Source organism: Colius striatus, chromosome 2, assembly GCF_028858725.1.
Source record: "Colius striatus isolate bColStr4 chromosome 2, bColStr4.1.hap1, whole genome shotgun sequence".
Classification (NCBI taxonomy): Eukaryota; Metazoa; Chordata; class Aves; order Coliiformes; family Coliidae; genus Colius; species Colius striatus.
The window spans coordinates 77009536-77026511 of record NC_084760.1 but is presented as its reverse complement, the minus strand read 5'-3'; the positions used below and the strand labels follow the sequence as shown (position 1 = coordinate 77026511).

General features: G+C 36.6%; 1 protein-coding gene across 5 annotated transcripts in view; it reads right to left on the bottom strand.

Moving 5' to 3' along the window:
- The window catches only part of BIRC6 (baculoviral IAP repeat containing 6), a 178083-nt gene that overhangs the window by 67839 nt on the left and 93268 nt on the right, over positions 1-16976 (bottom strand). For 4 of the 5 annotated variants that reach the window (XM_061991164.1, XM_061991168.1, XM_061991167.1 and 1 more), the window contains 8 exons: positions 16374-16630; positions 15262-15370; positions 14534-14755; positions 11316-12096; positions 10449-10592; positions 8616-8745; positions 4505-4636; positions 1079-1246 (listed from right to left, as the gene is read on the bottom strand). In XM_061991164.1, coding sequence (XP_061847148.1) covers positions 1079-1246; positions 4505-4636; positions 8616-8745; positions 10449-10592; positions 11316-12096; positions 14534-14755; positions 15262-15370; positions 16374-16630 — 1943 coding nt within the window. The remainder of the gene's footprint in view (positions 1-1078; positions 1247-4504; positions 4637-8615; positions 8746-10448; positions 10593-11315; positions 12097-14533; positions 14756-15261; positions 15371-16373; positions 16631-16976) is intronic. The other variant, XM_061991166.1, reaches the window with a different exon arrangement.

The window sequence follows — 16976 nt, the reverse complement described above, 5'->3', positions numbered from 1 at the left end:
ACTGTGTCTTAAAAAAGTTGAAGTTTAAAATGTCTTGCCATTGTGCAAGTGAATAAGTTTTCTGCTTTCTTCCACTGGCTGTTACCCAAGACCTGCAATAGACTACATCACATAGAGAATGGTCTACATTACCATTAGCAGACAAGTCAACCTTTATGAGTTAGATAATGAAAACAGTCACTGAGTTTTCATTTGCTCTCCAAAATAGCAGCATTAGCTGTATCAATTTTAGGTATTTTAGGACAAGTACATGATCTCTCTAATAATTGACAAGTGTAGCCTCAAAGCCAATAATACGGTAGCAAGTTCTGAATTCAGTTTTTTATTTGGAGAAAACGACTTTGAGCCTAAGTTTACAACTTAATTCCATTAGTTGGTTCCTTTTTTTAATACTATGAAACAGACAAGAAGCTCTTCTGCATAATACCTTTCACCCATGTTCCTGTCCTTTATCCCTGTTCTAAGGTTAAGAAATCCAGTCATACTAATCTCTCTCTATAGGAGTGAGACGTCTATGACCCAACTACAACACTGCCCATAGAGTTGATAAAATGTGAGTACACATCTGTTACACATAAAATGTAACTAACTGCTTAAGACATGCTGGTTTTGAAAACACAAGTGTCATGGAATTCAAGATTATTCCAGAATTCATGAGTATTCCCAAAATGGAAAATCAACATTCCAGACTGCAACGCAAGCTGGCTGTCCACTCAGAACATGAAATAAAAAGGCACAAATATCCAATCAGTTCTGCCTTGCAAGTTAAAGAAAGGTGTAAGTGACCTTACAAACACACCTCCCTTTTATTTTTCAGTGAAAGTGGAAATGTTTTTAGTATTTTGTTTAGGATCAACAAAGTAAACTTCAAGGAAGATTAACATTATGTTACTTTAGTCAAGCCACTATGATGTTATAATGCTTCATTTCCAGCTGAAATCTGTTACCAATGCAGAAGGTCTATACACTTCAAGATGCTCAAGATAAAGATGTCCATTAGCATTACATCTACGCTGTAATAACATATCAGACACTGAAAAAGACCATAATTTTGAAGTTAATAATAAGTTAAAGTTACCTGGCAGAAGTTTATGGTATAGATGAAAGACTGGAACACTAATAGTCTTGCTGGAAGATTCTCCTCCAGAGGAAGGGGTACCTACTTTATCTGCCATCACTCTTCCCCGTCTTGACGGTGGACGTGGAGGGGTGGATGAAACAGCTCTTTTAGACTGAGATTTCAGACCTAGTACAGAAGCAAAAAAATTCAAATTTATTCTAAAACTTAATAACTTCTGTTAGCCAAGATGCATGCACTCAGTATCTTCAATGACAGCAAAAAAGTAGACTTTTTCAGCACTGTCTAACTGAGTATCAGAACAGCATTTATATATAAAATATAGTTGGGGATAATCCCGGTACTTCCAAAGGTACAGTGCCCCCTCCTGAGTCCTAGACATAAATAAATCTGTAACTGTACGGGATCATATCATCCATAAAAAAGCAAAAGCTATTCAGATTATGCTCTTAAAGAGCCTGTCCTACAGTAAAAGCTTTTAATGTTGTTTTTTTTCAATTGAAAGCAAGAAAGGCAAAAACTTCTGAAGCGATGTACATTTCAGGACAGTCTATAACTTAAAAGTCAGGATAGGTACTTAAAAGCTTCCTGAGTTTACACAGGGAGACTGACATCTTTTGGGACAGTTTATATTGACCTAAGAAAGAGCAAAATCATACTATCAAGTATCCTTCTACACAGGTGACAGAACAAGTGAAAGATCTAGCAGGTCAGGATACAAAAAGACATAGTGTCATGGTTTGACATGATAGCCTTTTCTGGTAAGGGGGAAGGGGCTGTAAAGATGGCTCCTGTAAGAAGTTGCTCACAACTCTCCCCAGCTCAGAGCCAGACCCACTTCTGGGGCTGAGCCAATTAGACGCCTCCACGATCACTTTTTTGAGAAGAAGTCGGAAGGGGAGGTTTCTTCCTCCATCTTCTTTCTTTCTTCTGCCCCTTCTTCCTTCTTCTGGCTGGTGGTGGTGCAAGGAGTAGGAACGGTGAGAGAAACAACCATGCGGACTCCAAGGTCAGTGATGAAAGAGAGGAGGAGGTGTGCTGGAGCAGAGACTCCTCTGCATTCTATGGAGAGAACTGGTGAAGTTGAGATTTTTTTTCATTTCTTTAAAGACCCCGCATCAGCGGTAGAGACTCATTTTGCTAAAGCTGACCCCGGACCAGGGGCAGTGATTCACTTCATTAAAGGCCCCGAGCCAGGGACAGTGACTATGGCCAGAGCAGGCCTTGTCCCGAGAGAGGGACCCTGCAACTGCAGAAACTGCAACCGCGGTGAAGAATCCACGTCAGAGATATTCACCAAGGACTGTCCCCCGTGTGAGGGACCCTGTATCGGCAGAAGCCGCAGCTGCTGGGAACAACCCACACCAGAGAAGTTTGTTAAGGACTGTGTTCCGGGGGAGGAACCCCGTGTTGGAGCAGGGGAAGAATGCCAGGAGTCATCCTCATCTGAGAAGATAGAAGCGGCAGAGCCCATCTGTGAGAGACTGACCACATTCCCCATTCACTGCCCCCCTGAGCCGTTGTGGGGGGAGGAGGTAGAGATATCGGGAGCAGTGAGCTGGGCCCGGGAAGAAAGGAGGGATGGGGGAGGGAGATCTTAAAGTGCTGGTTGTAATTTTCTCATCATCCTACCCCCTTTTTTTTTTTTTTTTGCTTTTATTCTGTTTCTTGTAGAATAAACTTTCCTACTTTCCTCTCTAAGTCTCTGTTTTGCCCAGAACCATAATTGTCAGTGAGCCCTCCCTGCCCTTGTCTCAATCCACAACAACCTTGCTTTTTTTTTTTTACTCCCATTTCGCTGGGGCCTCCGCCATCCTAACGAGGGTGGGGGTGAATGGGGGCATCGAGCGAGAGACTGTCGTGGTGCTGCTGTGCTAGCTGGGCCAAACCACGACACATAGAAATCTAACAACTTCCACACATGAAATGCTATAATATGCTATGGCTTCTGCTGATTAGTAGCAGTAGCTATAACATGCAATACATCTCAGTGTACTGAACTAGATTGTCTCAGGAAGAGTAGGCTCAAAATACCATCTCTACTCTCTATTAATTTTTAGCAATAGGTAAGAAGTTAAATACCAGCTGCATGAGGTTCAGAGGACACTAAAAAACTCTCCTTAGAATAGATAAAAAGGAAAAAAAAAAATTTCATGAACAAGTAGTAAAACCAAATACAAATAAATTAAGCTGACATTTTAACTCTTTCACTTAACTGGAAAAACAAAAAGAATGAAAAACTGGAGCCTGCCTCTTTCTAAATAGAGTATAGGCTGTATCAGGCAGTATGATCAGAGATCCAACTAGGATGAGACCTGGTTGATTATACAATCTTTTTTCTTCCTAGATTTTTTATTCATGTTTTAACTCTTCACTTGAATCTATTAATATTTTAGATATTACCAAGACATGTTTATTCTGTGGCACCCACTGCAAATACCTTTCCAGATGAAGACGTTGTAATTAATGTAAGTTGTGCTGCCTTAAGCATATATCAAGATTCATGAAACTGCTGCCCTATTCAACACTTGAGTTTAGTGTTATATATATATGTATATCTATATCTGAAATAAAAGGCTTAAGAAATATTGGTGCCACAAGTCAAAAGAAATCAGCATGTCTTCTTCATGCTTCATGAAGGGTAAATGAAACTGAGGTACCTCAACGAAGGCAGAAAGTGGGATAAGAAAAGAGTAGCTTGAAATTCATTAATCTTTTTCTCTCATACACACCAAAACTTCAAACAGAAAGACTAACAATCTCTACAGATATCATGTAAACTTTAGTCTTCTTGTGTCACTATATAATTACTACTTTCAATCTGTAGAGACATAGTAGTTTTGGAGGAAAAGGGTTTACAGGAATGATTTCAGGAGGATCTTTAGAAGGCAAATACTTTAGAAAAAATCCCATTATTTGTGGCTTCCAAGTGGAATAACTTTGCTTTATGCTTACATTTCCATCTGATGGTTTTTAGCAGAGTACCATCAGCTGCTATACAAAGTATATGGATCTTTTTTGTTTTGAAGCACATTGTAGGAGTAAAAAAACCAGCCACCATAAAAAGGCAGGGGTAATAATACCCATACCACAATAATAGTACACAAATACTAATAAATTGCCATGTAATCCAAACTGCAGCTGTGTGTCTATAAAATCCTGTAAAACTCACTAGCAACAGTATCCCTGACACATACATTTAACTACAACTTTGTGAAAGATTATAACCTGCTAGAGGCAGCAGTTCTACCGGAAACCAATCTTTGTTGCCTAACAGCCAGTTAAATTAACTGGGCACTACAATTTTTCTAACCATCATTAGTAATAAAAAGAATTTTTAGTAGATATTTTCTGCCACACACACATACGTTTAACATACATACATTTAAAGGTCCATTGTTCAGAGGGTGGAGGGAAATTACGTACCAGAAGCAACAACAACACTATAATTGTCTTGAAATCCATTTTCTGCTTTAACTTTTTCTTTCTCTTCATAGTTCTTTTTTTCTTTATCTTCCTTCTGTTCATTAATTAGCTTAGCTGTAATACTGGGTGTATCTATACAGGTGATGAAAAAGAATTAAAAAGACAGAACATCATTTCAAGGTATCAGGTTCATTTTATTACATTTTCTAGGCTGTTAACAAGCCAATTCTCAACTATTTTTGTTTTCCATCTCAGGCAACAATAGTCTTCTGAGTATCTATGAATTAAGGTATAATGATCATTTTGGTCCCCTTTCCTCCAAAAAAAATCTGTCTTCATGGTATTTAAAACTGTACCAATTTAAAACCACTGCCTGATGGGTCAGGTGTATTCATGTTAAAACACCACTGCGATCAACCAAAAATGAGATTAGGCAAAAAGTCCCCGCCCAAGCTTCCCAAAACCCAACACTAAAAAAAAAGGTAAGAATAATTCTGAAAGTTTAAATAAGTCAGCAGGCATCCTTAAACAAATTGTTGGATTGAAAGCTGGCTGAATGACAGAGTCCAGAAGGTGGTGATCAATGGCATAAAATTGAGTTGGAGGCCTGTGGCCTGTGGAGTTCCACAGGGATTGATTCTAGGGCCAGTCTTGTTCAACATCTTCATCAACTACCTGGATGAGGGGACAGAGTGTTCCCTCAGCATGTTCGCTGATGACACCAACCTGGGAGGACTGGCTAACTCCCCAGAAGGCTGTGCTGCCATTCAGCGGGATCTTGAATGGCTTGAGAGTTGGGCAGAGAGGAACCTCATAAGGTTCAACAAGGGCAAGTGCAGAGTCCTGCATCTGGGAAGGAACAACTCCACACACCAGTACAGGCTGGGGGTCGAACTGCTGAAGAGCAGCTCTGCAGAGAGAGACCTGGGAGTCCTGGTTGATAATAAGCTAAATATGAGCCAGCAATGTGCCCTCATGGCCAAGAGGGCCAATGGCATCCTGGGATGCATCAAGAAGAGTGTGGCTAGCAGGTCAAGGGAGGTTCTTCTCCCTCTCTCCTCTGCCCTGGTGAGGCCTCATCTGGAGTCCTGTGTCCAGTTCTGGGCTCCTCAGCTCAAGAGGGACAGGGAACTGCTGGAGAGAGTCCAGCACAGGGCCACCAAGATGATCAGGGGACTGGAATATCTTTCATACAAGGAAAGGCTGCAGGAACTGGGGCTGTTTAGTCTGGAGGAGACTGAGGGGAGGTCTTATTAATATTTACAAATATCTAAATGGTAGGTGTCAGGAGGCTGGGATATCCCTTTTTTCTATAGTAGCTAGCAACAGGACAAGGGGTAATTGGATGAAGCTGGAACACAAAAAGTTCCACTTAAACATAAGAAAAAACTATTTTACTGAGAGGGTGAGGGAGCCCTGGCACAGGCTGCCCAGAGGGGTTGTGGAGTCTCCTTCCTTGGAGGTCTTCCGCCTGGACATGTTCCTATGTGACCTGATCTAGGTGAACCTGCTTCTGCAAGGGGTTGGACTAGATGATCTCTAAAGGTCCCTTCCAATCCCTACCATTCTATGGTTCTATGATTGATGTTTGGATGTCTAGTGTTATAGCGATCCAATTCAGAACTGGCAACTATGACTTCCTTTGAAACTAGAAGGTGACTGAAGTACATTACATATACAAAACTTCTGCTGTTTTCTTGAATATTAAATTACTGCAGTTCTACTGCTTTGCTTCAATTGTTAGCAGAGATCACAAATATCAGGAATTAACTATGAAATTGTTGATAATATCACCAATATTAAATCACTGGTGAAAATGGATCATTTCATAACTTGTAAGGTACAACACTAGCTCCAAAATGGCCAAATAATACTGTTTCTGAATAGCAATCGGTTTCCACATAGCCATAGGAGCCTTAAGCTATAACCACAAACTTAAGACCTAGTAGTACCATCCAGCTACCTGCAACTGTATATTACCAGTGAGTGAGGTGCTGAAAGAGATACAGTTTGGCTGCCTGCATATATATTACGGTTTGTGTCTGAAGACATTGGATATGTCTGTGTTTTACATATATTTATTTTTTGTAATACGAGACTGTGTTGGATTTTGAAAACAATCTAATTATTACTACTACTACTGTTATTATTATTAAACTTCAAATTTCCTCTAGTTTGGTCCCATTCACTGAATGCCCATTTATTGCTAGAGAATTTAAAGGTCATTAATGAAATTATCAAGGGAGCTTAAGCAATGATATTTTCACTTCTCAGATGATACCAAGATTTGTTGTTAAATTTTTCTGATTAGCCAAATGTGCTTATTGTAGTAAGCTGAAATATGACACAATAAATTTGAGACATTAACAGTGTAAAGAGAAAATAAGTTTTCCCAAGTTGCAGACTTTTCTTTCTCTCCATTCCAAATCCATCCCTTCTCTCTCTCTCTCTCTCCCTGAACACATAGTTTACTACTCACACATTCAAGTATTCTTTACTATGTCCTAATGACAGACTTCATAGAATGATACACAAGTACCACAAAGTTTTTAATCCGGAGACATAACATTAGATGAGGGACGTAAACATAAGAGCACCTGAACTTTTCCAAAATTAATTCTTCCAATTTAAAATGAGAGTTAAGCTGAGGAATAATAATTCTTTAGCAAAACCCAAAGTTATAGTGCAATACAAACTCATCATTTGATCCATTTTGATTACAGGCATTACAGTATATCACACCATCACATTCCCTTCCCCAGTCCCTATTAACGCTGGCTATCAGGTTGAACACAATACACCACTAAGGCAGCCATTCAGTGTCAGTGCTCAGCAACTGATTCCTTCCTTATACATTCCTTCCTCACACATGGTGATTATCTCACCTAATACAGTAATTCTAAGCATAAATTGCCCAAGGATCTAAAGACTTTAGTCACATTCCACACATGACTGGGTCTGGCCAGTAAATGAATACAGAATTTTACCAGAAATAGAATTTATTACTCTCTATTATTGAGAATCAGAGCAAAGAGGAAGTGCTGGGGTCTCCTCCCTTTTTTTAAAAAAATGATTTTTGATGTAACATGACCTAACAAATTATGCTCTATTTCTTAACTCCAGAGAATCAACCTGCAACTTGTCTAGTTTTACCTAGTGAGCTCTGTCATAGACGCGATACCTTTAGTATGAGTTTTGCACTTTAACTACAGTTTAAGAATGATCACTAACCCAAATCTTTAGCATATAGTTCTGTTTTCTAAAGTATTTAATAAACACTGATGGTCGTGATGGAATTAATTTTATGACTAACCATTCCTGCATCAAAATTCATATTATGGCCTGTGGAGGGCTGGTCACAGTTACCAACAGGTGGGCTCATCTCTACACATATATTCAGGTAGTATAACAAAGTACTGAACTTTAAAAACAAGTAACTTCATTCCTTAACATTATCCTCCCACTGTATATAATTTTAAACTCTAAAAATAAATTATGGTTTTTGATCTACATTTATTTAGTAAACTCAAATATTTATATAACAGACAAATGTACAGCTACAGAAATTAGACGGAGTATTCATTAAGGTCCTTTTCGTACCAGTATGTTTTCATCTAGCTCTTGAGATAAACCTTTGAGTTCCAGGATATTTAGTTGACATAACTGGAAATATTTAAGTGACTGGATGACAGATAGGGTGTTTTAAAGACATATTTACAGTACCATTTGTCTGGTCCTGCAAATCTCTCACTAGAGATTTAAGACTACATTAATACCAAAAACCTTAACAATCAACCACTCAGAAAACCGCCATCCAAACAAAAAAAGCATAAAATCAAAAATCTTACCTTCCCCACTTCATTTTTATGCAAAGCAAAAATAGTATTTGACTAGCAGAAGTACATTTTAGATGCAAGATATAAGATATCTGCAAAAGCTGACAAACCACTGTTTCATAATCAGCAATTACTCACGAACGCTGTAAATATGTATGTTAGATATCCTTTCAATATGCCTGAGTGGTTTTTTATTGGTCTGGGTTTGGTTTATTTTTCAAACTATCTAAAAAAAAAAAAAAAAATCAAACAAACGTGAACTATAGCAAACTTGCCTGAAACACGATCAAGAACCTCTGCTAGAGTTGTTGAAACAGGTAAGTGAAGAGTACGAAATTTGTGTCCAGCTCCATACATTGGATGTTGAATTACATGACTAGTAGCATTAATTCTACCTTTGTACAGCTGAAAAGAAAAATAGCCAGCTTTTAACATGATTTTAACATTCAGAAATGTTAAACACTAATTCTTATAAACTCATCTGGGCAAAACAAAGCTAAATCTTTCATGTGCTAAAGAAGAAAACTGTCATATCTTTTAACTTTGGAGATATAGACTAAAAATGCAGCAAATTAGGATGTTTCATTATTTAACTCAAGAGTTTGCTTTGAAAGCCTAGAATAATTTAGGATTCAGAAATAGTGTGATATATATGTTTAAAAAGAATATTTTACACAGCTGTATATGAGAGAAAAATTCAGTGTGTCAGACTTGCAATTAGTTATTAAAATTAAAACTTAATTATAAAGTTACAAAAATCACAGTATGCTTGGAGTAAGGAAAGATCTAATTTCTGTATGCTCTAACTTGATGATTAAGAGAGATATTGAGATTATTCTAGGCTTAATAAGATGCTCTGTTAATGCTCTGTTTGCATTTTGTGCCATCTTTTGCTGTCAGTAACTGTTTATGGACTTTTCTGCAATAAGAGTGCCACTTATCCCCTTCCTCTTATCATGAGGAGAACTGTTTACTAATGTTCACATACAGTACCAATTTATTGTTGTATTTAAAAAAAATTAATACTTGATGACAACAAGAATTCAACTGCTAAAATACAGTTTTGGTAAGAATTTGAGGGATAAAACCAGAGATTTGATCTTTGAAAGGTTATAGTGCTGGATATACCAGAAATATATGCTGTATCTCCACGTTATTTTTAAGGTTTCTCTTTAGATGTCAGAAGAGGAAACACTTGCATACGGACAGACAAACTGTTTTCTGGTGTTTTTAGTAGAAAAAAAACCCAAATTACCTGGCAATTTTTCAAGATTTTTTTCATGCTTTTACAGATCTTGTAACATTCTGTAAAAATCTGGTGCGCATAAATCAAATTGTTAGAAAAATGATGTTACCTTTGCATTATCAAAGGCCACATTAACAATTAATATCAAGTTAAACCAAAACATTTAAATGTGTGTTAAAACTGTATTTCTTCCTCCTCTTCCACTTTACACTATCTGGTTTCTCTGTCATACATCTCCTGTATTACTTCTAACAATTTATTTATTTATTAAAAACAGCAGAAATTAATATAGAAAGTTCCAGATCTTTTAGTAACTTCTGTTCTTCCTATATTTCTTTATTCATAGCCCTCAATTGAGAGCTTCAGTCATTAATTATAATATTACAGTATAGTGAAACGTGGATCTATAAAAGCTTACATGTGGTTTATAAATTAATTCACGAATTTACTTGTGGTGTTTTGGCTAATGCGGAAGAATCTCTGCCAATTTTGAAGCATCAAAACTGTGAATGTTCCAAACTGATAATGAAGAACTGCTGGAAGGACTAGAACTTGTATCTATATTTGCTGCTAATGCATAAGGATACTATTAAAAGTCTTCCATAAGATAAATTTCAGTTGTCAGTTCTTTCAGAAGCAGTCTATTTTTAACAAGATGGCTTTGTCTTAAAACAGTGCCTTAAATTTTCTTTTAAAATGCTGTTACAATTCATCAACACATTCCTTTCCAAAGTTCCACAACGTGTGAAGTAGGGAAAAGCTGCTGTTTGACATTTCAAAGTTGAATATACACAGATTATTTACTTATTTTTAAAGGCTAAATTTATTTCATGTTCACCATATGGATATCAAAAATTCTTACTGGACATGGGGACTGAAGAAACAAAGTCACTTTCTCATCCTCTAGCATCAGCTGCAGAAAAAGCCTCCTAATAAATCCTGAAATATTTCCAGAGGTTGGGAGGTTCCCACGCTGAGGAGAGGACTGGAACAATTCACAGAGAACCTGAGAATGCAGAATGACGTCAGATTTAAAATATTTCTAAATTTAGGTCTCTAAAATACAGCTCTGCACAGCCTTAATAGGCAGTGCCTAAGATTTACCTTCCAGTTATAATTCAAATGAGATCAGAAATGAACACCATTAGTAAATTTTTGGGTTTTTAACAAAAAAGTTCAATACACTGACTAGAGCAAAGTCACTGTAAATACACAGATCACTCAAAAAGACAAAAACCCGAAGATGAAGTATTTAGAAAAACAGCTTTCAAATTCCTAAAGCAAAAATTTCCCACTGCATAACGTGGTAGTACTACTAGCAGACCACTGTACTCTATTTTTTTAATGTGGTCTACATGTTCCCTCTCAATGTATTGTCACACTTAATGTTGAAAAAAGTCTTTTTTTAATTGTACTTTTCCTCAAGTAAGACTGCAAGGTTAACGAGTGTGCAAATTCAGTTATTTTCGTTACATTAGTTATATTAACAAATGTTTTTATAGTTTTCAAAGGCAGGCAAAAAAGCTAAAAATTTTAATACAAAATTTTTCAAGTCAATGATGGCTTACAAAATCAAGTTATTTTAAAGCACCCTAAAAACAGTTAAAAGTTTTTAAAGATGGCTGTAGCTATTAATAAAACTTATTACTCTGGCTTATAATACAATATTAAAATATAATAAATAACATCAAACTGATAAAATAGTTAAAAAATATCTTTTCTCTCTCACCTGTGCCATAAGTCTCTGGTTATTAGGATGGCAAGAGATGCACTGTAAGAAGAAAGCAACGGTTGCATTTTCAATTGCTGTCCGCTGCTGAGTGGTCAACCCTGTTGTTACAGTTGAAGAAAGCAAGCTAGATCTTGCACTGGTCTGCTGTGCTGTCACACTGTGTCCTCCCGAAGTAGCACCAGAATGGCACAACAAAAATAAAAGTGCTGTCCACAATGGATTGACTTCAGAGCCACCCAACCAATCCTTCATCATATGGCTGTTGCCAACTTCTGTCAAAAACCTGAGAACAGGAGCAACCAGGTCTGCTGTGATAGGCATTTTGTTAAAGTGCTGTGGAACATGGTGCCTCCTGAGCCTGTCCTGGGTGATATCCATGGATTGTGCAGTGCTGTCAGAGCTAGAAGTATGGTTAAAGCAAAAAGTAGCAAGACTTCTTACAAGCAGTGAAGGCAAACCTGAGTCCAATAATTGCTTGATAGCTTCAGGAGACTGAGATGAGGCAGCAAGAGTAGCCAGGTGAGACTCTGTTAGTGCAAGAGGGGCTTGTGCGTTTTTAGAGTCATCTGTTAAAGATGAACTAAGGTCCTGCTTTTTGCTGTCATCAGTCATGGACAGTCTGTGTTGACACTGCATTGGAGGAGGAGTGATACCCATCCATCCCATGAGTAAGGAAAAATAATTTGGGTGGATGTGGCACATCGAACAAAGCAAACTATCAACAGCTTTCTTCAAAACCATGTTGCAAGGAAGAGACATGGACCAGTTAAACAGTGACCTGTAGAAGACAGAAAATCATGTCAAAACATAGTTCACCAGTCATTTGTTTTTCTTCATGGGTTTGTAAAACATCCTTCCACATGTTTATGATGAGCTACTGTAGAGGCTGTTGTAAAACACATTGTGCTGAGCTTGAAAGGCTCTTTTGGACTACAGTATCAAGGAGACATTCATTACCCAAAAGCATTCCTCAACTGTATATCTAAATTTATCATACTGTATTTAAAATAGACAGAAGCCAACTTTTCTGGCATGCTGCACATGGTAGACAGGACTTCAATCTATTGACAGTTGCAACACAATTTATGCATTTTTGAGCTGAGTGCAACCTCTTTGTTCTTTCAATTCTCCACGCTGCAGCTATTAGGATTACATACACACTCTCATTTACATACAGGTCTTACAAATGATTAAATGAATTTGAAGTATTTTAACATGTTTTGAAAAAATATTATATTTGCTTTATTAGACTTCTACCTAAAGATGTTGCAAAATAATGACAGCAGCAATCATCTTTTTGGTTACATAATGTTACTACTCTTGCTATTCTTACTCAACCTGAACTTAGGACATAAGTTAGCAATAGAATTTTTCCTCAGAGATGCTAAAATCCAACCTACATTTGAACTCACTCCCATCCAAATACTATCTGCTTGAATGTAAAAGCTAATTGAGCTCCTATTAGTCAGATTCAATTTCATAAATGGTAACTGCGAAATAAAGAAATCATAATTTCTTTGTACAGACTTGTTCAGAGTAGTTGAAGTATTTTAAAAACCCCTCAGTTTTCTGGACTGCATTCATACTACCTTGAGATAATACGTAAGTCACATTACCTTTACCTTTACACAAAGAGGTGAATGCATACTTTGTGCTAATTTGATGTTATTTTTTTTTAAATGAGTTGTGATGTACTATCATATATCACATATCACATTCCCATTCAAAGCCAAAGACTGTTTTTCCCTCTTCTGTATACAAGTGTTATTCTATGTTTAGCCTAAGGGATTCTAAGAGGCTAGAACTGAATATGGATCTGACCAAAAGTTAGCTTTATCACCAGGCTAGTGAATGGTTGATGAAATATCTGGTTTATCTCACAGAGAAAACATTAAAAAGTCATCTCAGTGGCCAAAATGACCCATAACTTTAGGGAGACAGTTGCAATTTCCCAAAGTCCACATATAATAAAGGCACACTTAAACTTTTCTCCAACAATATATTCACACAATCATTCTGCCAGCATTTTCTGGATAAGTTCACGCTCTACAAAAAATAAGACTGTCTTCCAACTAGATGTTAAAAAAATATCTATGGTATAAATTAGTATCTATTGGCCAAAGCAGAAATATATCCAAGAAAAAAAAAAGAAATATCACATGGAAAAATTAGAAGTTCTAGCTAGAATCAGAAAAAATATTTCAGAAGTTAAAATATCAGAGGATGAAGAATACACATGAGAAATTACTCATTAGAAGAATCATTTCACCATATGTGAGACAACAATTCTTCCACATTTATTAAAAATGAATTTTATAATTTGCTCCAGATGCTGGCTGATATGATAACTTTATTTGGCAGGAGGTAGACTGAGAGTGCTGCATTGCAACATGCCTATTCATATCAGTTACAATAGTTTTATTAGTACTCCTCCATTTCATCCTGTGATGAAAACACTCTCCTCCAAAAGACAGGAATTCAGTTGTGAAACCTGCTTTTGCATTAGTATAAATCTAAATAGGTTATCCATTTTAGCAATATAAATTAGGAATGTCAGCTCATATCTTTTCAATCTGGTGTCACCAAAAGTACACATTTGGTATTTAGGGTGAACCTGTCTTTAAAATCCAGGAACATCCAGCAAATTCACAGTTCAAACTCACTCAAGATTTTGTGCTTTATCTCTATGAAATCAGATCGGTTGGAATAAAAACAGGGATTTCTACAAAAACAAACCTTCCCTCCCCTAGCTCTTAGCTATCTCTTATAGATCCTGCATACCACAGCTAAAAAAACAATGCTTACATAATAGGACACTAATGAAGATCCTGTTTTTATAGCTAGCGTGAAAATTACTGCAAACACTCAATTTCAACAAGAACAGTCCAGAGTTATCCATTAAAAAAAATTACACAAACAAAACCATGCAACAGTTTACCTTTCACATATGTGAAAGTGTATACAAGGATTTACTGTTTTGTTTCAGATTTTCATTCTCAAGCACGATTATATTTGGAGTAGGCAAAGGGCAGTTTTGTGTTCAGAGCTACAAAACTACCTGCTTAGATATCTTTAAGCATACACTCTATCAATTAGCTTTGGGGATGAAAATTTCCACTACTATTTCACAATGAGTACACTTCAAGTTGTATTATTTCAGTCAATAGCAAACTTCAGTTACAAAGTGTACGTAGTGCAAAACTTTGTTTACTTACTCAAAAAGCTCTCTGTCCAGTAATGCTGGTAAATCATACTCAACAAGCAATTCATAACTATGCCACAAAATCGCTGCTACACAATGCAAATGAGATGGAGATGGCATCAAAAGACCATACTCTCTTGTGGAGCTATTGGGACAAATGTAGCTGACCCGGCCACTCTTTTTCATAGCTGCAACTCTTGCAGAATCGCTAACCCATTTCAGCAATGCTTGAATTCTGGAAGGCAAGATGTACCACATTATAAAGGGTTAAAGATGTACTCAAAACCAAATTAGCTTCCTATCTTTTTGTAATATGATTTACACATTTATCTCTTCCTTTGAAGGAAAGTTCAGAAGTGAACTCAAACTGTTTTCTTAAGACTTAGAATACTAACAGGGAAAATAATAAAACATCTACCTTGGAGAGGCAAATGTAAGCTTTCTTTCCATATAGAAAAAGAAAACATAGAAGTACCTCAGTTCTAAGAAAAAAGTCAGTTACATAGCAGAAACTTTACTGCATTTATGAGAGCAAAAAAAAAAAAAAAAGAGACAGCAGTCTCTGCAAAGGATGTAATGAGCAGGGACAGTAAGCTTGTAAGCTTTTTGAAATTTCTGCAATTTCATGTTATCTCATAACAGTCAGATTTCAAAAAGTCTGGTTTTGTGCAGTAATATGAAGACATTATTTAGTTGATAATTTTTGCATACTCTTCCACATGACAAGCCAAACAACATTACCTATCTTTTGTTCCCGGGTCTTGAGTTGTTCCAAGCTGATAAAGAATGTCTATTGTGGAGTCAGAAGAGAGACCATTTAATCTTCCAAACAGTAAAGGGCTATTCAGATCTTGAAGGATTAAAAAAAGAGGGGGGGAGGGGAAATAATAGAAGTACTTACATATATATTTTTAAAAAGTACTAAAGAAATTATTATAGAATTGCAATATTAACACTGAGGTTTGCTATTAACGCAAGTATATAGTTCTTATACACAATCCCGAAACTGTGCAATTTCTATGTCCAATGCAATGCTCAAGCCCTACTATGAAAGGAAAAATCATGGCAACGTTCGTCAGATACGAGACTTAAAAGTTTAACTAGGAGGATTTTCTTCAACGTATTCCACAAAGGCATGACTAATTCCAATACAGCTGTCAAACCTCATGATTCACAGAAGCAGACATTTCTTTCACAAGGGAAGCTTATTTAACCACAATTGTTATCAGTGGTATGAAGGTTTCTCAGATTATTTCCTATTTATCTTCTCACTGTGTTCATCTCCTGCTCTGTAGGAACCTACTCACTTACCTAACATTATTCCAGCGAAAGTTAGCAGGCTGCACTAAAACATTAACTCATTGCAAAATAAGCCAAGGAAACCATTTTGAAAAGCGTTTTTTGATAGTATCAGCAACCTCAAAGCTGGAAAAATACAAAGTCGGTTTCCTTTCATTTAAAAGCCACAAACCAGCAAATTATACCGTCCCACAGACTATTACTGCCCAATTATTGCTGCATTTGTTTTCCTTAACACTGCCAATGGATGCTCTTTATTGTATCTTTAGTAAGGTGCACTTAAGATATATTGCACACCCTACTCTTGTGTCTTCAAAACATTAACTTAATTATCTATTCTACACAAAAATCAAAAGAACCATGGCTGCACTACTTTACTGTTGCAGAACATGTACATGTACAAAGACTGTGATACTTAGAAGCAAAAAAAGCACAATGGCAAGATCTGGCAATCTAAATCAAAATCAGAAAGTAATATGTCAATATACTATATTAGTACATTTATAAAAGCTATTTTTTAAAACAACAACTGAAAAGTAAAATATTGTACTCACCTGCAGGATCACTCCCTGACGCTGAGCAGTTTCTTAGAAGAATGTCAATCAATTTGAGGCCTATTCTGGTGGACTGAAGCCCAATTTTTACAAGCACAGCCTCAATGTTTGGAGAATGCATACCACAGTAAGGTGACATTAGTAAAGCAGCGCATGTCTGCAACAGATTAGCAGTGGGTGCCGCAGCACTAGCCATCATTCCTTCTAGATCACTTATGTGAGTGAGGCAGTGGTGTAATAATCTTAACCACCCAATACTGAAAAGGAAAACATAACAATGAGTTAATATATCATTCTCTTATTTTATTTTTAATCTGTAACATAAATAGCTGCACTAGATTCTAGGATAAGTACAGCAGAAAACTCCTGTGACATGATTAGACAACATCTGAAAAAAGTAAACTAAAATTGCTGAATTTAAAACCACAATGCAATATGCATTTGTAATGCTGTAATAATTGGTTTAAAGTTCTAAGGCAGGCAGAATTTGTGGGTAGGAAGAATTAAGAGCCTGCAGGTTTTATTATTGAAGTTTCTAAAAATTTATTGACTTACATATGTATTTCTTTCAAAAGGGCCAATCTTTTGGTGTGAAGGTGGAGG